Source organism: Puma concolor, chromosome B4, assembly GCF_028749965.1.
Source record: "Puma concolor isolate L17-30 chromosome B4, mPumCon1.1.hap2, whole genome shotgun sequence".
In the NCBI taxonomy this organism is placed as follows: domain Eukaryota; kingdom Metazoa; phylum Chordata; class Mammalia; order Carnivora; family Felidae; genus Puma; species Puma concolor.
In genome coordinates this window covers 104,783,079-104,807,194 of record NC_141673.1, presented here as the reverse complement: position 1 = coordinate 104,807,194, position 24,116 = coordinate 104,783,079, and the positions used below count along the sequence as shown (strand labels likewise).

Genomic DNA, 24,116 nt, shown 5'->3' with positions numbered 1-24,116 from the left:
CAACTGAAAAAGGAAACGGGCCGTGCCCAACCCAGCTCTATTATTAAACTTTTCTCTAGCACTTTCTCCCTGCTCAGCCCTCTGCCACCATATTCGCAAGACTGTCCCCATGCCACCCCAAGGGGATGTGGCTGCCGTAGGCTGCTATAGGGAGGACAGGAGGGGTGCTGTTTGGGTTTCATAGAAGCACCCTTGGGATTTCCCTTTTTTTGGTGGCAGAAGGATGGGAATGACTAGTTTGCAGGAGGAACCTCTTGGGGCATCCAGCCCCATAACCCAGAAGTCGTGGAACCTCTCTCTTTAGGTTACCCTTGAGTTCAAGCAAACTACCATTTAGGTAAACGTGCTTAAGATGAAATCTTTGTGCAGCCAAATAAACGAACCCTTGAGGATATGGCGGTGTTGGGAAGTCTTAGCAATAGCGTGGGTCCAGAGAAGAGAGTCAGGTTCAGCAGACGTGTGGACCACGTAGGAACAAAGCGGGATTTCCCCTTTGTATCTCTGAGGCACGGGCATCTGCTGTTTTTCGTTTTCTTGAACCGAAGGGCCATCTTTCTCTCGCTAGTTACATCCTTGCAGGCACGGCTGTTAGTTGGTCATCCATCTCTCTCTCTCTCTCTCTCTCTTTTTTTTTTTTTTTAATGTTTTTAGGTTTATTTTGAGTGAGTGAGTGAGTGAGTGTGTGTGTGTGTGTGTGTGTGTCAGTGTGGAGCCTGATGTGGAGCTTGAACTCACGAACTGCTAGATCATGACCTGAGCTGAAACCAAGAGTCGGACACTTAACCGACTGAGCCACCCAGATGCCCCACCTCTTTTTTTTTTAAAGAGCAAGTTGAGGTTTACAACAACATTGAGAGGAATGCACAGGGGTTTCCCATGTACCCCCTGCCTCCCATACATGCCACAGCCTCCGCCATTATCAACGTCGTTGACCAGAGTGGTAAATTCTTTTTTTTTTTTTTTTTTTGTCAAGACTCGACTTACATTGACCCAGTGATCATCTAGAGTCCATAATTTATCTTGGGGTTCACTCTTGGCTGTGTGCATTCGGTGGGTTTGGGCAGACATATAATGTCCCGTATCCATCATTGTAGTATCATACAGAGCATTTTTGCTACCCTAAAAATCCTCTGTGCTCCACCTGTTCATCCCCCTGCCACCATTGATCTTTTTATCGTCTCCATAGTTTTGCCTTTTCCAGAATGTCATATGGTTGGAATCATGCAGTACGTATGAAACCATCCAGTGTGATTTCTGATTGGCTTCTTTCGCTTAGTGATATGCATCGAAGTCTCCTCTGTGTCTCTTCATGCATGGCTTGGTAGCTCGTTTCTCTTCAGCACTGAAAGCTATTCCATTGTCTGGATGGGCCACAGTTCATTATTCATTTACCACCTCTTTTACAGAAGGTGGGGAGATGTGTACCCCGAACTAGACCCATTCCGCCCTCAAGGCTTAGTTATGTGAGTGTCTCCACTCCCGCTTCTTTTGTGGTTTTGCCCTTGCTTCCCCTTGGCTGGGTGGTCAGGAGCCAGGGAGGTGATGAAGGAGTGAGAAGGAGGGAGGAGAACACTTGCAGGGGCGGGGTGGTGTGGCGGTTGATGGGGGCAGGACCGCCAGGCCTAGCAGTGAGCTAGTGAGAAGCCAGGGAGTAAAGCCCCATCCAGTAGGGGGCCTGGAACTCCCCAGGGAGCTGTGCCAGAAGTGTAAGACCCTGTTGAATGCAGCCCTCAGTGTCTCAGAGGAGATGGGGCAGGGCCACTCGGAACCTGGGGAGGCCCTCCCACAGGGGTCTAGCGTGGCCAAGTCCCTGAGGCCAAGGCCACAGGCCTGGTGCTCAGCACCTCGCTGTGACGGGAGGTGTCTGGTTCCCCGCACAAGGCGAGTGGGTTATAAATAGTGGATGACGGGCTGCTGTAGCGTAATTGTCGATTTTGAGAGTGCCCTGGCTAGGGTTAGGAGGGATGGACGAGGTTAAATTCGGCCCTGTTGGCTGATTGGCATTTCTTGAGCGGGGCGCTAATCCCTTCAGGAGGTCAGATAAGCTCCCTAGCGGCGCCCCTGATCTTGACTTTGAGGCCAGGTTAACCCTTTCAGGGGGACTGCAGAGGAACCCCAAAGTCCTGACTGTTCCACATTGCCTAAAACAGAGTAGAGCTGGATTTTGGTAAGGCCATCCCAGAGAGAGCTGCTTCCTGAAATACAGAATAGACTCTGCCCTGTGACCATCTCTCCAACCAGGCCATCCACACAGAGGCCTGTTCTGGGACAGCCCTGTGGTTAATGAGGACAGCAACTACTTCTCCCCTCTTGGGGAGCCTGGCTTTGCTGAGTATCAGCGGTGACTTGGGTGGAAGACGCCTAGTAGACAGCCTGTGTGTCAACGGCCCCCACAAGTCTGATGAGTTAGGAGACCCCTCCCACCAAATTTCCAATGACTCTCATAAGTAGAAGCACAGTACTCCCCTTCTGTAGTGCACTGGGCTTTGGGGTTTCCTGTTCCCACCCAGTCGGCCAGAGGCACAATGCCTTACCCTGTTTGCAGAGTAAGAGTGAGTTTCTGGCCCTTACCCACCCCCACCCCCTGCCCGGGAACTCTGAGGGCAGCGGGTGGGCGGTTCTCTGCTGCCATCTACGGAGGTACTCGTTCCTTCCCCTTCGCTTGCATGGGGTTCCGGCCCAGCTTTCTTCCCCAAGTCTGACCCGCTTCCCTCCCTGAGCCGCGGGCACCGCTCTATTTCCTTCTGTGATGGATAGGCCATGCTCACGGATTTCTTGGAACCTCCTCTTTCTGGGACTGTAAAACATGGTCCCTGTGGAGTGTCATGGCCCCCAACGGGCCGTCTTCTGCTTTATGGCTGCTGTATCTGTGCAGCGCTTGCTCCCCCATCACAGAGCCGTGGCGTCCAAGAACAACAGCAACTGCTTGTTCCATTATAAACTCAACTAGCTGAAACCCGCTGAGACACGGGGGGAATAAATTATCCCCAACAAGCTCTCCTGCTAAAAGCCAGGCCCCTCCACTGCTACCACCCGGCTCCCCTCTGCTGGCATCTCATCAGGGTTTCTGGAGCCTGCCTGCTGGCTGTCCCCTTCCGATGCCCTTTCTACCTGCTGTGATGGCTTCTTTCTAACCACCACGCGTGACAAGTCAGGAGGCTTCGGGCAGAGGACTAATACTGCAGGTGCCCGGAAACAGAGAGGATTGGATTTTATTCTTCTGTTTCTTCATGCTCTTTACCCGAGAAAGATACCTCCGAAAGCACAGGATCTTAGCTGGTCTTGCAGGGTGACTCAGGAGAAGCAGGATCTTCCTTCCGGACAGAGGCTGTTGGGGTGATGATGAGTGAAATGGCTGACAATGGGTACACTGGGGATGAGCCTGTGGTCAGCTTGTGGAGGACCTTGACTGTTAGGCCAGAGGGTTTGGGCACCTCACACAGGCAGGGGCAGCCAGTGAGCCCCTGAGCATAGAAATGACATGGTGTAAAAAAGCAGCCTTAGAATAATTGGGGCAGTGATGAGAGGGGTGCTGGGATGGTGATGGCAAGTATAGGGGGTCTCAAGGGCTGGTTGAGAGTTGAGCCATCTGCAGGTGCCGCATGACACTCCCTTGGGCTCAGTCTGCACCCTGGTGTCCCAGCCCGCAGGGTCAGGGGGTTAGGAAGGGAGAGCCTTGGCAAGATTCATTTTGCATCTGAGTGCTGTGGGCCCAGGACACGTTCTTTCCACCAGGGATATATTCTGGGCTTCACAATTTCCCTGGTGTTCTCTCTGCTGGGATGAGGGAGGAGAAGGCAGGCCCTCCACTCCTAGAGGAAGGGAGACCTCAGTGAGCATTTTTGGTCTGGGCAGGTACCTTGTCCTCTCCTTCAGGAAGTGACTAAGGGTGGAGGGAGCCCGATCCCTTCCCCGGCTTGTGAGCCGCTATTTGGTTTTTGAGACCAAGATGTCAGGCAAGTTGGTTCTTATCCTCCTTCTTTGCCCTCCCACTGAGGCTGCAAGCAGGATGGGGTACCCCAGATCCCAAGCATTGTTGGATAACCCCACGCCATGACCTTTCTCCTGGTGCCCCAGTGCCTGCTCCTTAGGGTCTGCAGACAGAGAATGATGGGTTTGTCCGGGAGCAGGCTTCCCCTGGTGACTCCGGCAGAGGTTCTGTGGCATCTGAATGCATCTGATCTCTGTGGGCAGTGTGGCATGCTCTCCAGGAGCCTCACCAATCAGTCCTCATTGCCTCTTGTCCTTTAGGCGAGATCCTGAGATAAGGTGGCTGATGCATGAGTGATGGTGACACATAGGCAGCCCAGTGCCTAGGGAGCAGGAAGATGGGACTCATTTAACTAATGTGGTGGTGGGGTGGGGGCGCGGCGCCTGGGTGGCTCAGTCGGTTAAGCATCCGACTTCAGCTCAGGTCATGATCTCATGGTCTGTGGGTTCGAGCCCTGCATCAGGCTCTGTGCTGACAGCTCATAGCCTGGAGCCTGCTTAGGAATATGTGTCTCCCTCTGTGTCTGCCCCTTCCCTGTTTGCGCTCTGTCTCTCTGTCTCTCAAAAAATAAATAAACGTTAAAAATTTAAAAAAAAAGTGTGTGCGGTCTGAACCCCTAGAGTCCTTAGAAAAATAATTTTACGTGAGCATCCACTCTGTACAGGCGCTATATTTACACAACCCTGTAAGTTCAGTGTTGTCTTCCTTTTGTAAGTGAGAAATTCAGGCCTGGAGACATTAAGTTGCTTTCCTAAGGTTGCATGGCCTCGGCAAAGATTTCAACTCACTCAAGTCCATTGACTTTCCAGCCTGTGTCCCATCTCGTTCTTGTTTGCCACAGCTTTCTACATCCTGTGGCCTTTTCTGTGTCCTTCCACTCAGTGTGCTGCTACTGCTCCCAGGATCTCGGGGGTGCCAAGAAGCTTAATCCATGTATACAAAATGCTACTTCTGAGGAATGTTCTCAAGGACAGAGGATTTCCAAATCCTGGTCTCCTCCCTCCCTCTGTCCCTCCTGTCCGCAGATATTTACTGAACCTTTATCATGTGCCTGGCACAGTGCGGCACCCCAGAGATACACGGAGGGCGAGTCAGAGATCTCTTATCTCATAGAGCTCATGCTCTAGTAGGGAAAACAGACAATAAAAACAAACACTTAAAGTAATAGCAGCTTGCCACACAAGATGGGAAGGAAGCAAGGGAAACTCGAAGGGTAAGAATAAACCAACCACATGACTACCTAAGGAAGAACATTCTGGACAAAGGAAATACCAAATGCAAAATAGTGTGGTGCGCCTTGGGAACTAACAAAGGCCAGTGAGTGGAGCAGAGCACAGAGCAGGCAAGGAAGGCAGAGGCTGGATCACGTAGGGTCTTGTAGGCTGTGGGAAGGATTTGGAATCTGTTCTGCCCATGAGGGGGGGACCTTGGAAATTTGAACAAGGACCATTCTGGCTGCTCTGTGGAGAATGGGTTATAGATGGGCAAGAGTGACAGCTGAGAAAGCAGAAGATGATCGCAGAGGTTCAAAGAAGGGATTGTAGCAGTGGCGACGGAGAGAAGTGGATGGACCGGAGGTGGAAATTGGGGGCAGAAGTGGCAGAACGTGGTGACGGATGGTGTGGGACACCAGGTAGGGCAAAGAGTCACTGGGGACTCTCAGGTTCCCTGTGACTTGGGCATCAGGATTTCTTCTGTGAACCTATTTCGTGAGAGATGCCTGTGAGACATTCAGATGGAGAGAACAAGAAGGCGAGTGGGTGCATGAGTCTGGAACCCAGAGAGGGGATGTCCTCTTCCGCCCCACAGTAGTCAGGCAGAGCACTTTGAGATCCTGGGAGGTGCTCAGTGCTGCTAGACATGGTTCCTGGCGTAGTTCGTGCTTACTAATGACTAAGGAGAGAAAGCAAGATGATTGCGTGAACGAGGCACACAAAGGAAGGCCATTGGTAATCCCTGTGGTCATGTGCGTTGGGGTAGGGATGGCAACGTAGCTGCATTTGACAGGACATTTCTGTGCTGCTGAAGAATTTGGGTGTATTTGGTCTTCATGGAGGTGGGGCTTGCTTGGCCGTTACGGTCCTGGACAGTGTAAGTGGAGGTACCCTTTCCCCTGGGGTACCAGCTGATAGCCGCACAGAGCAAATTGTACCACCTCCGTCCCATCCTGCTGGGAGCTTGCCTTTGTGAAAACAGTTCCAACTTGAAAAAACACCTTTTGGGAGCCTACTGTATGCAAGGCACTGTAGGAGATGCAAAATGAGGTTGGCTTGGGCAAAGCCAACAAACAGTGAATATTTGCAGGGCAAAGTGTATTAGGTACTGCGAGTTGTCAGGTGCTTCGAGTGCACAGACACGGAAGGGTGAGTGGAGGTCACGGACCCTTCATGGGAAGGATTGGCACTGCGGAGTGGTAGGGGGTGGAGGGAAGGGCATGGCTGGTGGGGGAGGAGCTAGAAAAGAGACAGGCCCACGGTGTGGGGTATATCACAGAGGGACGAGTACCTCAGATTGTAGGGGATAGTGGTGCACGAATAATGAAAAGATGACCCTGTAGGAGGTCTCGAATGGACGCCTTGCTGAGGAGTTCCAGCCATGTGGTGTGGGCTGCAGCAGCCTTCCAGGGGCTGGAACGTGAGGCACGATGGGCGCCAGGCAGAGTGTGTAGATTGTGATGACAGAGAGGAGGTGGGGTGACCAACAAGGGCACCTCCCAGGATTCCGGCCAAAGGGGTGAGAGCAGATCTGGGCTGCGGGTGAGGAGGAGATGAGGTGGATGCAGGAGATTTGCAGGGATGTGGTCCAAGGATTTGAGATGGTTGAGACACAGAAGGGTAGCAACGACAGTGGTAAACCTTTATGATGTTAGGCCGTGCCCTTGTTCTAAGAGCTTTACAAGCTTTGTTCTGTTTAATTTTCACAACCACTGTATATGGTGCACACTACATGGATTTTGTTTCGGAGACAGTGCCCTTCTCTCCATTTCACACACAAGGGGTCAGAGTCACAGAGGTCAGCCAGTCCAGTTACATTTGGTGAGGGGTAGAACTGGGATTCAGAAGCCAGGTACTCACGCCACAGCCTGTGCTTGTAACTGCTGGACACAGATCCATGTTGTTTTTGTTTATTTTCAGAGAGAGGGAGAGAAGGAGGGGGAGGGGCAGAGAGAGAGAGAGAGAGAATCCCAAGCAGCCTCTGCGCTGTCAGCACGGAGCCTGATGTGGGGCTGGATCCCACAAACTGTGAGATCATGATCTGAGCCAAAATCAAGAGTCAGATGCTTAACCAACCGAGCCCCTCAGGCGCCCCACAGGTCCAAGTTTAACTCTGGGATGGAAGAAGAGGTGAAGGACGCACGTCCCCAAGGCAGGGATACGGGTGGAGAAGCACATTTGCAGGAGCCTGGGACAGATGCGCTGATTCAGCAGATGGTGGGCAGACCATGGAAAAGAGGTACCGTTGTTCTGTGAGAGCAAAGGGTCTCGGGCATTTGTGACCCGAGAGGCAGTGTAGGCGCCTGGTGCAGGTGCACGGTCCTCACCTGCGTCCAGTATTTCCAGCATTCAGTGTCATGCTCACGGACGAGACTGGTGAGTCCTAACGTGGACCAGCCCCCCACCCACAAGCGGTTCTGGTGCTGGCTCAGCCCCGCTCCTCTCTGGGTCTGTGGTGACCTGCTTTCTGCAGAAGGGGTGGAATCTGTGGGGCTACCCTGGGGGCTCGCTTTTGCAAAGAGGTCAGAATTTTCCTGACGTGAAGCCAGGCTCTGGCCCCCCTGAGCAGCTGTTGCCATGGACGTTAAAGGTTCTGTCTTTAAGTGATTTTTTTTTTTAAAAGTATTTTCTGCTTTTGCCAAATGAATGGAAGCAGCACCTGTCCCTCTTACTTTGAGGGTGACTCTTTGGTGGGTGCCCCTGGAGGCAGCACCCTAAGCCTCTCCACTTACAGTGTTATTTTTTCTATTTCTTTTGACTCCTGTGTCAGCCTGTATCTCAAAAAACACTCTTTTGAGAGCTTAAGGGAAATGTGGAACCGCAAAGTGCAAGCGCCTGCATTCTGCTGTGTCCTCATCCCTCTCTGGCTACTGCTCTCTCGCTCGCTCGTTCTCTTTTTTCTGCTGAATAAGCAAAAGCAAGAGCAAATTTATTCCTTGGGATTTCTATGAAAATGCGTAGTAATTGTTTCTTTTTGCTATTGTCAATATGTTTCTTTTCCATTGGCTGAATTTTGTTCTCAGCACCCCATGCCAACTCACATTTTCACATGTAGGTTATTTTCCCTCTGTTTACTCTTTATGAAATGGCACCATTTGCCCCCTCCAGGTCTTGGTGGAGGGAGTGCTTCTGTGTGTGTGTGTGTGTGTGTGTGTGTGTGTGTGCGCGTGCACACGTGTGTGGCAGGGGTGGGAGAGAGGAGGGAGGGCCCACTGGGATCTGCTTTAGAACCAGGCCTCCCCGCAGCCCAGACTTGATCAAAGCCCTCACGTTACTCTGCTCCTTCCAGGTATGGGAAGCGCCTGAGCTCAGAAGTAATCAATTCTGATTTATGTCCAGGTTGGGGTATAATTAGAAGTCTTGATTTAATGTCAATGTGGCCTGCAACTTTGCCACTTCCTCCCACTGTTCGGGGGTATATGTACATGGCGGGTTCCTGAGGCAGGGTGCTGAATGGGCATCCGACTGGGCCCTTGACTGGGGGACCCTAGCCAGAGCAGATCTCTCCCAGGGTCGTCCGTTTCCTTAACTGGGGGTTTAGATCATGGGGTGAGCGTAAATCACATACCACTTCTCAGGCCCAGCTCAGGGCCTGGCACTCTCCCTCCCTTGGCCCCTTCCCCCGGAATGTGGACGGAATGTGCAGTCATCGTCCCTAAGTCACACAGCTAGAGTGAGGGTTGAGCAGAAGTGAAATCCCAGGATCTTAGGGCTGGAAGGGGTTTGGGATATTATCAAGTCCAACCTTTTGTGTTATGAGTGAGGGAGCTGAGAGGCTCCGGGGAGGAATCCACCTGCTGGAGGTTCGCAGCCCTTAGCAGCACGGTGGCATGTGCCGTGTGGTCGGGCTCGTCACCCCGCTTGGTCTAAAGGCTCACCTGTCGACTGACCCATAAGCCTAGGCAGAGCCACGCACCTCTCTGTGTGTGGTGCTGGACACACAGCTGGCCCGTCTCCCACCATATGCTTGGCCTGTTTAAGAGCGTCAGGAACAGAAGGGGGTTGTGTACCAGGTCTGGGGAGGCACTCCTGTTGGGGTCGAAAACTTGCCTTGCTTCCGTGTTCCCACGTCTCTGCTTCACTTGGGCTCATTCTGTCCATACCTGGCTGTTGATAAACGAGGATCTCTCTGTGCCCAACACTGAGCTCGTTGTCAGGGAGATGCACAAAGAGGTGGGGTGGCGGGAGACGCCTGCCTGTGCTGCCGCTGTGGGCAGGAACACACCCCTGGCAGAGGTCAGCACTGGCAAATGGGAGAAGGTCCTAAGGCTGATGGGTTGTCAGACCGTCGAGCCACTGCAGGATGCTAGGTGGGGTTGGCCAGCGTGGAGGAGGAGGAGGTGGGCATCAGCTGAGCCTTGAAGGCCCTGGGTTGGATGGAGAAAGATGAAAAGAGGAAGACTTCCCGGGTAGGGGAAGATGCTGTGAGCAAGGCGTGGAGGTAGTCGTGTGCAAGGTGAGTTTGGGAGACCTGGCGGTTCACGAGGAGGCGTGGGGAAGCTCTGCGAGAACGATGTTTTTCCCTTCGGAGGTGGCTCTCTACTGCTAGTGATGGGGCAGGCCAGCACCTGATTAGATTTAGCTTGTCTAACGCAGTGACTTAGATCATTATTTTGGTTCAGAGCATTGCTGAGAACCTGACTTGACTTGTGACGGACACTTGCGTACCCGCCCCGAGTATGGAATGGGCCCCGAGAGAGGCACGGTGACTTCCTGTGTCTCCCCCTCTCTGAGAAGTCTGGGTCAAATGGGGCCCTTGGGATCTGGGGAGAGGAGGCCGTGAGCCCGAGTCTTGCTTTGGATTTACTTTGGTCCCTTCTGGGTCACAGAGCGACTTCTCGCCCGCCTGCCTGCCCGCCTCAGCCCGCCCCCCTCTTGAGCTGGCTTTCCGCTTATCTTAATTTATTGATGAAAACTTGTTTTACGGTCCAGAGCACAGACAGCAGCAGCTCTCTGCCAAAAGAAAGCAGCTCACACATCGGGAAAGGGAGCTGCCTCCCGGAGATGGGTGGCTGGGGAGCAGCAGGACGGCAGGGTGAGTAAAGCTTGTCTGGGCAGACGTGCTGTGCTGTTTTGGAGGAGGACGGCCCATGAAGGCCGGCCGGGGGTGGGGCTGGGGCCTGGGGACAGCAGGGCTGCAGCCTGGGCAAGACTCTCCACCTCTCTCCACCGCTGGCCTCTGGCTTACAGCTGCTCCGCCTGGTCTCGGTAACCTGGGTGAATGGGGACTGCAGCCCATAAATACTAATCATGACTGCCGTTTATAGCTTTGTACGTGGCACCACGCTAGGAAGTTTATTTTCATGAATCTCATTTAATCCCAGCTACGACTTCATGGTAGGTACCACAAATCCCCCATTTAAAAACAAGCAGTGGGAATGTTGTTTTCAGAGACTCCTTCCGCTCCCCCCAGTCTGATAGTAGGTGAGGGCACTGAGAATTTGAACCCAGTCTACCTGGTTCCAAGGCCAGAGTTGTGCACAGCCCTCCCTGACCCGACACTCAACACTGGCCGGTGCGGTTCTACATTGGGGCTGGTTTTTATCACCTTGACTTGCTGGTCCAGCTGGCTTGGTTGTTCCCAGAGCAGTGACCCCATCTCTGGCTCGTATGTGGCTGTGGCCAGTGCGGTGTCCAGCTCAGGGCAGAGACCTTGGAAGCACCTGGTGAGAGACTGATGTGTAAGCCTCAATAAGCAGGTTATCAGGCCCTCCGTGTTTTTCCTGTCTAAAAAGTGGACAGCCTTTGAGTTGCTACTCTGTGGTACCACGAAGCTCTGTTTCCTGGTGGGTCAGGCCAAGATGCTCCTTGTATCCCTGTGTATCACGCAGCTTGGTTCCAGGCACTGTGTGAGAGGAGGGCTTGACTCCTGTGGGCCACAATGTCCTCATCTATGAAGTGGGGTAACAACTCCTCCCAAGGCTGTTGGGGCTGTGTGTCCCCTTCAGCACCCCCTTCCCACCTGCCTTGACTCAGATTGGGCTAGAAACTTGTTGAAAAGCTTTCATAAAATGAGGTCTTGGATTTTTCTTAGGTGTGTAGGAGGCACAGAGAGGTTTCAGTCATAGGGTTCCGAGTCACATCACATTGAATTACGATCCCAGGCCTGCCAACCCCATGTGTGAGTTTAGACAAGATACTTAATCTCTGATCCTTAGTTTTCCCATATGCGAATTTGGTGGGGAGGGAAGTAATAGTAACTACCTTGTATGGTGTTGGGGGAGAGAGGTTGACACGGTACCTGGCATGTAATATGGGGTCAATAAATGCTAGCGTTCTCATAGGTACTATTACTGTCTTCATCACCATCGTCACCCTGGACGCCACCCTGTCACCACTGCCATTATCCACCATCACTGCCTTTTCTCTTCCTGCCCTCCCAGTGCACAAGTAGGCTTCCAGGCCACAGAGCCTCGCTCACACACAGCACTGCAACCAGCCTTCCTTTCTCCAGATAGACATGTCTAGGGGGCGACGGCTTATTTGGGATGACCTAGGTCTGAGCAGTGGGGCACGGTGGGTCAGAACATGGTTTCTGGAGTCAGGTTTCCTGGGTTCCTTCACTACTTAGCCTCTCTGTGCCTTTATTGTTTCATCTGTAAAATGGGGAGAGTAATATAGCATCCCTGCTCCCTGCCACTGGGTTGAAAGGGTTAAATGAGGCAGGAGAGGCCAGGCAGTCGGGACTGTGCTGGCTCATGGTCAGTGCTCATGAGTGCTTATGCTCTGCTGGCTGCAGTGGCACAGTATCAAAGAGTTAATGCAGGGAGGTCGGGGCAGGGGCAGGGGTGAGGCGTAAGGCACTGCTCCCCTGCAAATGGGCTCTCTGACCTTGGACAGGCAGCTGTCAGCAGAGTCACCTGAATTGTGCGCACATGTGGAATAATAGTAGGGTGGGCTGTGGTCTCCTGTTTTGCCAGGAGGACAAAGAGGTAGGCAGGGCTTCGCACAGAGTGGGGAGGGGTCTCCGGTGGTCACTTAGGTTGCTGCGCTGACACCATCTCTGGCAGAGGGACCCGACTGTCACCAGCCCATGTCTCCCACAAAGCGTGTCAGAAATGCCAAATCCTGGCCTGGGTGGACACGGCTCCCATCTGGCAGTGTAAATAATCAGGCTGTGGGCACAGGATCCCTGGAGAGAAGACCAGTCATGTGTCGGCCACGTCCCAGGGTTACAGCGGAAGTGTATGTGGATGGCCGTCCTGGGGCCACAGATGGACCTGGTTGTCAGCCACAATCTTTCCGGATATCTGTATGTGTAATTATAGAGTGTTATTTGCTGAACTTGAGCTGTAGAAGATTATTAAAAGGGCGTCCATTAGTGATGGGCAGAATGGACGAGCCTCGCCGCGTGAAAGGCCCCAGTAATGGACATGTTTCCACTGTGTGGCTTTTCTTCACCTCTGGTGGGGGTGGGGGCACTTTCCTTAGACAGGAGAACGGTCCCCGCCCCCTTCCCCGTTCTCCAGGATGAGTTATAGTCTCATTTGAGCTCTTTGCCAGAAAGATGTGATAGGAATTCAAGGGATCCTTGTCCTGCTCCCCTGCCTTTTCCAAGGAGTTTGAATAATAGCCCAGCACCTTGTGCGATATTTATATTCCAAGGAACACAGAGTGCTCGGCAGGTGTAATCCTATTCATCCTCTCTGCATCTCCAAGTGCTGGGGAGCTGGTTTCTCTCCCTGTCTTAGCGGAGCATCGTCTCTAAAGGCCAGGTGGCTGGCCAGAGCTGCACAGCACATCACTGTCCTCGAGCCTGCCGTCCCGAGAGCCGGGCTGCTGGCCGCCCTGCCTTCTCAGAGAAGCCCAGATGGCCACCGCTATCACTGTGATCCTTGAAGGCCGGTTTCCTGAGCCCATTCCTGCCTCCCACGGCAACCTGGCTGCACGTACTTCTCCACACTTTGATGCTGTCAGAAGGGCCTTTCTCCCCAGAGGCATAAGATAAAGCAAATGCAGGAAGGAGAAAATATGCTGGTGATTGGAAAATCCTTTCTGCAGACTCCTCTAACGAGCTACTCGGAGTCCTTGGCGCCTTCCCTCCCAATTTACAGCAACCTTGGGAGTTAAGGCTGTGTCTCCTACTGTGGTCCCAGGCTGTGTCCCCCGAGGGTCCACCCCAGGCCCGGGAGCTCAGGCAGTCATGGCTCTGGGGGTGCGGGAAGGGAGAGCTACATGTACGATCCCCGCCCCAGCATAGACAGCACCCTTCTGACACTGGCACCCTGACTGAGTGTGTTACTGGGTGTGGGTGGCCTCAGGCTCCAAGCTGCTTCCTACTGAGTGTTGACAAGTTCCGGAGTTTGGGAAAAAGACATGTCCAAGGGTCATTCTCCACCCCCCACCCCCCCACCCCTACCGCCCCAATGTCCCAGCCGAGGGCAGCCTGCCAGCTAGCTCAGGGAACAGAGCCTCTAGAGGGGGCCGGGGACAGAGGACTGTCAGCCTCCCTCTTGTGCATGCCCCTGTCCCTTCAGCCTTTAGCCTGCTTCCTTTTGTGTGCTCCCAGAGAGGGGCATGAAACACCTGCGTGGTCTCTGTGCAAAATCTGTCTGTGTCCTTGAGCAGAATCTCCTGGTCAGGGCCTCCAGCTCCCGTTGCCAGCAGTGAGCGGGAGCCGGATGGGCTGGGGTCAGCTTGGGAAACGCTGGCTACAAGTACTCCTGAGTGTCCCTTCCCCCCAGCACCCCTGTCTCTGCGCTCCATCTGCCCAGGGAGGGCTGCACTGGAGGTGGGAATCGATGTTTATGGACTGGTGAGTGATCACTCCTGCTTTACAAGGCTGGCGGCGGTTTGTGTCATCCACCGCTCTCTGGCATCACAGCCACACATCGCTCCGTGGCCCTTCTGGGGGCTGTTCCTCAGGCTTCCTTCTGGCTGCCTCAGGGCCACTTTGGACTCTCTGAGGGGGTTCTGGGCTTGTCTCTACATCCTTTCTCATCCCCCTCTCCCCCCACTCAGTTTGAGAAGGTAGAGAAGTGCTAGCACCTGAGAAAGTTGATCTGGGACCTGCCATCAGATTAGAGGCGTCCAGAGGGCTCAGGGGCCGGGGTGCAGGTGGAGGTGGGGGAGGTGAGCCATGGTGCTCTGCAAGCCTTTCTCCCAGACAGAGGAGTGGTTGCAGAAGACCGGAGTTTAAAGGGGCTGTGTTGGGGGAGCACCAGGTGGATACATCCCCTTCCCTCCCATTTCTAGCCCCTGCCCTTTGCTCTCTAGACATCAGCTGTATCAGGGACTAGGCCTGCTCTCAGCACCCTCTGGAGCCTTTGGAGCCTGGGGACAGACCCAGACTCTCCCTGCCCCTAGGGCTGGTCACCCTGGAGTCCCACAGATGCCTTGGTTCGAGTGGGCCCCTGGGCAGGGCACATGCCTTCCGTGCTGAGGTCCAGCCAGGAAGTCCAAACACATGGGCAGTGCTTCAGTGAAGCCAGCCTCCTCCCCTGCTGGGGTTGGAGGACCCCAAGCCCTATGTGCGGCCGGCTGGGGGCCAGGACTGCTGGTGACTGCATCTTTGCCTGCGCCCCTGGAAGGGTGGCCAGGGGCTGTCCTCAAAGTCTCCAGTGAGGTCTCCCTCATCACGGACTCTTTCATCATCATGTACGTCTTAGGGTTCGAGGGCACAAGAGGTATTATGACAGGACCCGTGGCCACTCTGACCTGATGGGGGGGGGTTCTGGTGAGTTGTCCCCAGAAAACCCCCTAACGAGGCGTTACCACGGTCTCAGTGTCTCCACAAAGTTCTCTGGAGAGAAGTGGACTCTTGAAACATATAATTTAAGAGGTCTGTCAGCCTCTGAGTCTTGCAGCAAAACCAAACACAGCATCCCTGAAGCTTGGCCAGGTTTAAATGCTCTCTCCTAGAACCATCTGAGAAAATAACCTCATTCTGCGATAATCAAAATGTAACTGGGTTCTAGATATGCAAATGCTTTATGTAATGTTTATTTGGAGGAGAATTCGGCTCAGAAATATGGGTGTGATCTCCCTGTCACCTATGTAAGCTGGTGATATTGGGGGCTGCAAGGTGAAGATGTGAAGAAATTGGAGGCTTTGAGAGAAAAGTGTGGGGTCAAAAAAAGAATGACCGATGAGTCCTGCTGTTTCACTTTAAATTATGCACAAGCTCTATGTGAGCCAAAACCATGGGGGGCTGCCTGCCAAGCCAGTGGGGGTTTCGGCTGGATTACTAGAAGTATAGGACTCAGAATGTAGGAGGTGAGAGGGGTATCTTTGTACTCTGTGCTATCCCCTCAGTAGCTGGAATCTGACTTTGAGTGTGGGACAGGGATGAGCAGTGGAGGGTGACTCAGAGACAAAGCTGTAAAAGCCCTTGAATAGACCAGAAGACTTGGGAAAGGACCGTGAGATACAGGCCTTCCAATATTTAAAAGCCTGCCACACTTGTTCTCGGTGGCTGCTTAGGCAAAGCTAGGACTGATGCATGTGCGTGTCAGCCACAAGGAAGTGCGTTCTTGAGTTAATAAGAATTCTTGAGGACCCAGAATTGGGCAAAGACAGAATGGCATGTACTGACTATTGATGGATGCTGAACGCCACGACCCTGGGGTGCGCAGGCGGGGGCTGGTCTGTGGGGACCAGGGACAGCCTCACAAAGGAGACTTCTCGCTGAGTGGCCACCTCCCCTCTGCTCTCTGATCCTCTTGCCTGCCGGGTGACTTTGGCAAAGACATTGTCTGGCTCCCTCCCTTCCCCCCCTTTATGGCTGTGACACTGAATGAGCTGCAGGCCCCTTGGAGGCAGGGGGTGTGGGACATACAAAGTAGCGGCCTCACTCCTGGTGCTGATGTCCTGTCCCTTTTCCCTGTGATGCAGTTCTTGGCAGGACGGCTTCTCCTAGGACCAGGCAGGACCATTACTAGCTGCACGTCGGGCTGTGAAATTAAAGTCATTTTGTTTTTCTTTTTTATTCTCCACATCCACTAATTTATTAAATGCCATTAAACGCTGCACTTGGCCCTGGCTCATAGAGAGCACTGGGGAGTGTTGAGACCTAGTGTTTGGAAAGCTCCTGCAAAGCAGAGGGGATGAGGCAGGCAGGGGGCGGGGGGGGGGGGGGGGTTGGGGAGGGGGATTCTGTAGAGACACATGAGGCTGTGAGGGGCAGACAAACAGACGACTCACACAGGCAAATAAGGAGTTCAGGGGGCTGAGTTGGGAGTAACTTGGGGCACTTGGGGGTTCTAGGAACAGGGACGAGGGGATGTGTGGGGGCTTCTTATTCAGGTGGGTCTGTGTGTCTGGGTCTGGTCCTGTTCCCAGGCTGTGGCCTTCTCAGGCCCTCCTACCCGCATCCATCCATCCATCCATCCATCCATCCATCCATCCATCCATCCATGAAGCTAATGTTTATGAAGTATCCCAGGCGTGTTCTGGGCCCTCCCAGAAGAGGAATGGAGGAGACTGAGCCTGACTCCCAAAGTGCTGGTGTTTCGGTGGGGGGTGGGTAGCAAGTTGGCACAGAAGGCTGGGCAGGTCCCCGATGCGCTGCTCTGGGCCCAGCCCTGGCACAGGAGGTCACCCCCAGGGAAGGCCACCCCTGCACGGGGCAGAGACGGTTGGCAGCTAGGAGGGGACACAGGGAGTGGCTGTCCTGTGCTCTGAGTCAGGGGTAGAAGCTAAGGAGGGAGGTTGGATTGAAGGGGAAATCACAGGACTCCCCACCCCAGAGAAATGGGATGCCTGCATGAAAAATACATAAGGACACAAGGCAGAAACATATATTGAAACTACAAATCAATAAGATTCAAACTGAAGATGAAGAAAAACGCCACGGGGATATTCAGCTAATTACAACAGGCTTCATAACTGAAGTGAGTCTGGAGTGCTTGTTCACTATATGGCTGTGTCCTGGCTGGGCCTCAGTTTACTGGCTGTGCATCAGGCCAATGGGCCCAAGGGTGACCAGGAAGACCCTGAGATGGCCCCCTGAAAGGGCCTGTACTTTCTCCCTCTGCAGAGTCCGTGAAGGGCCTTAGGAGAGCCCCGTAGGAGAGACACCCCAAGGCATTGCCAAGGATAAAGCACTGTTCTAGGCTCTGGGGATTTAGCAGTGAACAAAACAGACCCAAATCCCTGCCCTGACAGAGATCCAGGCCACAGGCAAGTGCAAGGGTAGGAACTTGTTTTCTCACATTTGGATGTGGATTTATTTGGAGCGCTGAACTGAGAATATTCAGAAATGCCCTCGGTTGGGGGAGGGGGCAGGGAGCAGGACGGCTTGCTATTCAGGGTGGTCACTGGGTCCCCCCCTGCTTGGCGAGGGTTGCTGACCAGGTCTGTCTGGCTGGTGACCTCAGGTTGGTTGGTGCTGACTTGGCTAGATTGTGGTTCCCTGAGTCCTTGGAGTCTCTTCCTGCCCTGGGTTTGACTGTAGCTCAGTCATCTTAGCTGAGACAGTCCTTTGCTTTGGGAAGGGAATCTTCCTGAATGCCACGAGCTAAGTTCTCTGGCACTGCACACCTTGTCTCCTTCCTGTGCTGGGCACCGTCTGCATGGGGCAGTGCTCCTCCCCACCCCCCCCCCCATGCCTGCCGCTCCCTCCCCTGCCCCTTGCTCTGGCTTCCTGTCTGTCTTCTTGCCTTCCTGCCCAGCAAACCTTTTCTGCTGTCATCCCCTCCCTCCTGCCCATTGCCATGCACCAGACATTGACCTCTCCCTGTTCCTGCCCTGGTTCTCACCAGCTCCCCAGATAGAGTCTGGCCAGCTCTCTACTCCTCCCACATTTTACTGTCCCTTTCAGAACTAGGACGCTGCCCCACTCTTGGAGGGAATACACTGGGTTCTTTCTGTGATGGCTGTTTCCTGGAGGTGATGGCCAGAGGGTGGACCCCTGGCATGGGGAAGGGGCTAAGGCAGGGTTTCTTGACCTCTATCCACATTTCTGGCTGGGTAGTTCTTTGTGGTGGGAGACTGTCCTATGCATTATAGGTTTTTTGCCAGTAACCCTGGCCTCTACTCACACAGCAGTAGGAGCCCCACACTCCAAGTTGTGATGGCCACAAGTGTCCCCAGATGTTGCCAGGTGTCTGCAGGGGGGCAACATCACTCTGGGTTGAGAACCACCGGGCAGGGACATGAGAGCATCATGTCTCAGGCTTGGCTAAGCCCGTGCTGGCAGGGACCTGAAAAATTCTCTAGTCCAAATCCCACATTTTAAAGGAAATTGGGCCTCAGAGAGCTAAAGAATTGTAAGGTCACACAGGGGAGCAGCATGATGAAAGCAGCTTCTTAGAAAAAGGATTCAGGCAGCTCTATGTTGGCTGGGCTGAAAAACAGGCCAGAGGCAGGCAGGGGAGCAAGGCTGGGACCGGGCTTGAGGCAGGGGCTAAGGCCGTGCCTTTTACCGGTCGGCCCAGGCTCGGCATGCACTGGCCGGTCTCCTGACGTCGGGTACAGAAGGGGCTCCACACCAAAGGCGGGCCAGGGAGCCAGGTCTGGGCCCAGCCTGGCAGTGCCATGGCCTTGCTGTCCTAATCTGTAAACTCAGGGCCTGATTGGCCATGTTTTCTTCCCACCTGGAGGCTCTTGTCCCTGAGTGCACTGAGATCCCACAAGGCCTCATTCACTGAGCTAGCCCCCTTCACCCCAGGGCTTAAGTACACGCTGTGTGTGGGGACTGCCCCACCTGGAGGCAGCAGGTCTCACCTGGGGTCTAGCCTGGGGTGTGGTGGGACCTCAGACAGGAAGTGGGAAAGGAAGCACGTATGGGGACAGAGCCACAGTGCTGTTCTCTTACCGTGGTAGAGGGAGGCTGCTGGGTGGGACTTTGGGAAGCTTGCCGACCAACTCAGAGAATATGAAGCAAGATCATAGAACCATTTTGAGAGGGATGACCAGGTCCTGGGAATTTCTGAACTGTTGAGGTTTTCCCAGAGAGGGGCTCCTGGACCTCCCGGCAGTTCTCCCCAGGAGGGAGATGGAGAAAAGAGGTAGAGAGGGCCCCCGCCAGGCCCATGCCCAGTGGGCACTGGCTTCCAGAAAAAGCTGCACTGTGACTGAGGAGGGTCTTGGGGGCCCTGGTGTCCCCACTGCAGGGTGGTAACGGCATCTTGCCGCTCCGGGGGTCCCACAGCCAGGTCTCTTTAACAGCAGGCTCCTCTACCTGCAGTGAGTGACCTGGCAGCCATGGGGTTTCCTCTCAATCATTCCAGGCTCTGGCTTTTAGAGCCATAAATCTTCAGCATGAAGATCATGAATTTCCATGGTATGATTAATGAAAGAAAAATTGAGACGGCAGTATAGGAACTGACCAGATTGAAAAAAAGTCAGTATGAGAAGTTGGATGGAAGTTTCAGAGCTTCTGACCCAGCCTGGAGCGCCACCTAGTGGTTACAGGGGTGGTGGCAACCATCCCCCCCCCCCCCCCCCCCCCCCCCGCCCCCTGCAAAGCTTGGCGGGTACTCCATTGGCTGGGTGTTCTAGGCCTGAGTGTGCCCATACCTGGGGAGCCTTGATGTAGTTCCACTGGGACTGCTCCCAGGTGCAGGAGGCGCAGGACCGCTCCATGGTGTGGGGGACCCGGGAACCTGCTCCACTTCCTCCTGTTCCTCCCCGGCTCCTTGAACCATCTCTGGCTTAATAATACATGGGAATGCCTGCACTTCTTCCATCATGCCCTATCTGGGTCACCTTTCTGGTTCCTCATTTATGAAAATCCTACTCATCTTTTAAATCCCAGCAAGTCCTGTCAATCCTACCTTACAGATAAACCTCCTTGTACTGCTGTTCACCACTCTTCCAGAGCCACCTGGTGTAGGTCACCCCCAGCTCTTGCCTGATCCCTGCCGTGGCCTCCTGATTGCGCCCTGGGCTTCCCCCTTTGCTCTCTGGTGGTCTTCTCTGAGCAGCAGTCTCAGAGATCTATTGGAAATATAAACCATGTCACTCTCCAGGCCTAGGGGCATCCCACCCTGGTTTTCTTAAGTGATGCCTGCAAGGTCTTGTCTCATCTGACCCCTGCCACCCCACCTACTGGTCCCCCACCACTGTCACCTCCTCCACTCTGTTGCAGCCACCTGGGCAGCTTGCTTCTCCCTGGGCTGGCCAGGCTCAGTCCTACCTCAGGGCTTCTGCACCTGCTGTTCCCTCTATCCAGAACATCCTTCCACCACTTCCCCTCTTTATTTGGGTCCCTACTCAGATGCCACCATCCCTGACCACTCTGTCCCCTGAAACTTTCTAACTCGTGGCCATCCTCATTTTCCTTCATGGCACGTACCATCACCTGAGATTCTATCACTTGTTCGCTTATGTAGCATCCGTGTGCTCTGTAAGAATAGCCTGTTCGTGAGTGAGGCGGGGCGGGGTAGGGGGGAGTTGCCTGTGCTGCTACCACCTCCACCCCAGCACTCAGAACGGGCCCTGGCACTTACTACATGGGTGCTCTGTTTGGGTTTGTGGACTGCATGAGGGAAGAAAATGCCACCCCTGAGGGGCAGCCTGTGCCTCTCCCCCTCAACCTCCAGGCATGCATGTGAGAACTGCTCTCCCCCTACTCGTGAGCCGCCTTGTCTTCGCTGGGCCATCTGTGTCTCCCCTCGGAAGCCAGAGCAGCTCGAGAGCAGGGATGTGCTTGGTTCCTGGGGTCATGGCACAGCCCCGGGCACATGGGAGCTGCTCAGCAAATGCCTTTCGGAGACCAGCACCTGGTCATGGCCATGCACTTCACATGCTTTCTTCCATTTAGATTCTCCCAACAGTCCAGAAGGTGAAGGCAGGCGGTGTCATTCTCATTGGGCATAAAAGGAGTTTGCAAGGTCGCACTACCAGGAAAAGCCGGAGCCAGGTGTCAGATCCACATCTGTACCTCCTGAGCCCTTACGTGTATGCTTTTGCCCTGCGTGGAATGTTGTGGTCCCCCACCTGCCCCAGGTCCAGCCGTCCTCTAGAGACTGCCTCCTCCAACTGACATCTTGGGCCAGGACAGTGGTTGCCTCCTCTGAGAACTCCTGAACTATTTATTTGGCACCAGTGTATACTGCGTGGGGTCGATGCTGCTTTTTTATTGTTCCTGTCTATGCAGCACAGAGGTCCCAGGAAGGCAGGTCTCGAAAGAGGCTGTGGCTCTTCTGGCACAGGATGCCGCAGCCTTCGGTACTCAATAAATACCGGTTGACAGATTGATTGGCTCCTCAGACTCCGCATATTTCCTCAGAGCTGCCGGAGGGAGCGGGGTGAGTGTCAGCTATACGGAGCATAAAATAAGGCAGCTGTGGAGACCCGCAGCCAGTGAAACCCAAGCGTCCCCAGGTGAAGCGGTGGCGTCGCGGGCCCAGGGGGGCCGTGGAGGAGAGTCGGTTTTCGGGGCCAGAGCGTGGGCTGCGGGCTCACATGGATGGAAGGTGAAGGCAGTGATGGATTCTCATGGCCTGCATGTTGGCCAGCCCGTTGAGTTCCTTTCACCTTCCATCTGTGGGAAATTTGTTCTTCAGGCTCCTGAGAATAGTGGGCAAATGGCCCTGCTGGACAGGGCAGGAGGATGTGGTCGCTGGAAGGCCTGGCCCTGAGAAACCGGACTCAGAGAGTCTTCCTGGCCCCAGAGACGAGTCTTTACTCACCTTCCCTGGGCACCACGCTCCTCCTCCCAGACTCCTTCCTGAATGCCAGGGCCTCTCCACTGACAAGTGGGGTAACCACAGCCACTCATGTGTGTCTGGGACCGTCAGTGTTTGTTACAGGATTTTGCCTGTGTCGTTTAAAATTTGATCCTCAGAGTGACCCTAGGAGGTTTGTGAAGCTGGCAGGGTGCCATTTGCCAGATGCGGAGACTGAGACGTGGAGAGGCTGAGGGTTTGTCTGGGCCTCAGAGCCGACACGATTAGGGCCCGTGGCCCTATCTGACCTATAGCCCCGTTCTCCCCCTTTCCCAGTCTCAGAGTTGGGGGTGGGGACATGCAGCCTTTTGGGTTCCATGGAGATGAACACAAAGCGGTGCTGATCTAATGGCTTTCTTTTCTCTCCAGCTCTGTGGCTGTGGGCTGCTCGGAGTGGGCATTTGGCTATCCGTGTCCCAAGGCAACTTTGCCACCTTCTCCCCCAGCTTCCCCTCGCTGTCTGCAGCCAACCTGGTCATCGCCATAGGCACCATTGTCATGGTGACAGGCTTCCTCGGCTGCCTGGGGGCCATCAAGGAAAACAAGTGCCTCCTTCTCAGTGTAAGTGAACTCCATACCCGCAGCCCTCTGAACACCCTGCATCCGGGTCACGGAGACAGGCAAGGCCTGAGACGACCGCTAGCCTATTAGATGCCCGACAGAAACTGCTTCTAGGATGTTCTCTGCCCGACCACACCCCTCTTCCTCACGATCGCGTATCCCGGCCCTAGTTGTCCCTTCTACTCCTCGATTGGCTGTCTCCTTCATCTGCCTCCCTTAACTATCAGGGACTCCTCAGGAGCCGTAGCTGGCCTCTCCCATACCTGGGAAGCCCTGTCTAGGTGCTTCCTGTCCCCAGCTCCCCTAGCCCTTGTGTGCACCCCATCCCTGGCCGTGACCACCACCGTGTGCCCACACCGACACTCTCTCTGCAGTTTTTCATCGTCCTGTTGATCATCCTCCTGGCAGAGTTGATCTTGCTCATCCTCTTCTTTGTCTACATGGACAAGGTAGGCCTTACAGGAAGGGAGGGGTATGTGGGGTGGCAGTGGGCTGGAGTCAGGACAATCCAGAGGAGAAGCATGGACAGAGAGTACCTATGAGGAAGGGAGGAAGGAGAATGGCAGCAGGAGAGCTGGGAGAGGTCCAGATGAAAGGCTTTTGGTAGGGGGGAGCATGGGGAAGGTGACTTTGAGGGGAGTGTGGGGGGTTTATTACCTGTGTAGTCTTAGGAATCCTCTGGCATTAGTGAGCTGCCCGTCACCGGGAGCATTCAAGCATAGTTGTGTGGAGCACTCAGAGAAGGGACTCAGGGGCCTGCCCTCTACCCGACAGGTAAATGAGAACGCCAAGAAGGACCTGAAAGAAGGACTATTGCTGTACAACACAGAGAACAACGTGGGGCTTAAGAACGCCTGGAACATCATCCAGGCTGAGGTGAGGGGCTGGGCCTGGCAGGGCGGGGGGTGGGGGGGCGCGGCTCAGACTCACCCTGGGTGACCGAGGATGCATCTGGAGAGGGACAGGCAGCTGAGGGAAGGAGGGGGAGCAGGGCATGGGAGCGGGAGCGGTGACGAGTGCCTAAGTGGGTACAGGGGACCAGGGAGGACAGATAATCTAGAAGAGCAGATCATCCAGGCCCTTCTTTTCTGAAGCTTTGGCATGGATGACAGAGTTTGTTGCCCTGATTATGGGTCAGGCAGGAAGGCCTTGATTCTAAGAGGGGAACAAGTCAGAGGTCCCTCGTTAAGCCCTGGGGAGGGGCCGGCAGCCAGCTTGGGACGATCCACAAAGCAGAGGGGTGGTGGGCAAGCAGAGAGCACTCCTGCCTGGTGTCCAGTGCCCAGCTCAGGGTGGCAGGTGGGTGTTACCTTGTCTGCACTCTGGCCTCCAGGAAGGGGCCGTCACTTCCCTTTAGGGCCCAGCTGAGGCCCCAAGAAGGAGGCCTTTGTCTCTCCTCTGCTGAACCGCAGGGAGGCAGCTTTCGTGGGGCCAGGATGGTCTAGGCAGGGGGAGGCACAGAGGAGGCCCGCGGGCAGTGACGTGTCTGACCCGGTGCCTTCCCACCTGCAGATGCGCTGCTGTGGCGTCACCGACTACACAGACTGGTACCCAGTGCTGGGGGAGAACACAGTGCCCGACCGCTGCTGCATGGAGAACTCCCAGGGCTGTGGGCGCAACACCACCACCCCTCTGTGGAGAACGGTGAGTCTGGAAGCTGCTTCCCCAGGTCCCCCTCCCAGAAGCTGGTGTGGAGGACAGTCTGGCAAGAGGACACCTGCAGGGGAGGGTCGCCTG

At 54.6% G+C, this 24,116-nt stretch overlaps 1 protein-coding gene across 5 annotated transcripts in view; it reads left to right on the top strand.

The window, feature by feature from the left end:
- The window catches only part of TSPAN9 (tetraspanin 9), a 204,544-nt gene that overhangs the window by 174,737 nt on the left and 5,691 nt on the right, over positions 1–24,116 (top strand). For all 5 annotated transcript variants that reach the window (XM_086714305.1, XM_086714304.1, XM_086714303.1 and 2 more), the window contains 4 exons: positions 22,188–22,379; positions 22,754–22,828; positions 23,154–23,255; positions 23,892–24,023. In XM_086714305.1, coding sequence (XP_086570431.1) covers positions 22,188–22,379; positions 22,754–22,828; positions 23,154–23,255; positions 23,892–24,023 — 501 coding nt within the window. The remainder of the gene's footprint in view (positions 1–22,187; positions 22,380–22,753; positions 22,829–23,153; positions 23,256–23,891; positions 24,024–24,116) is intronic.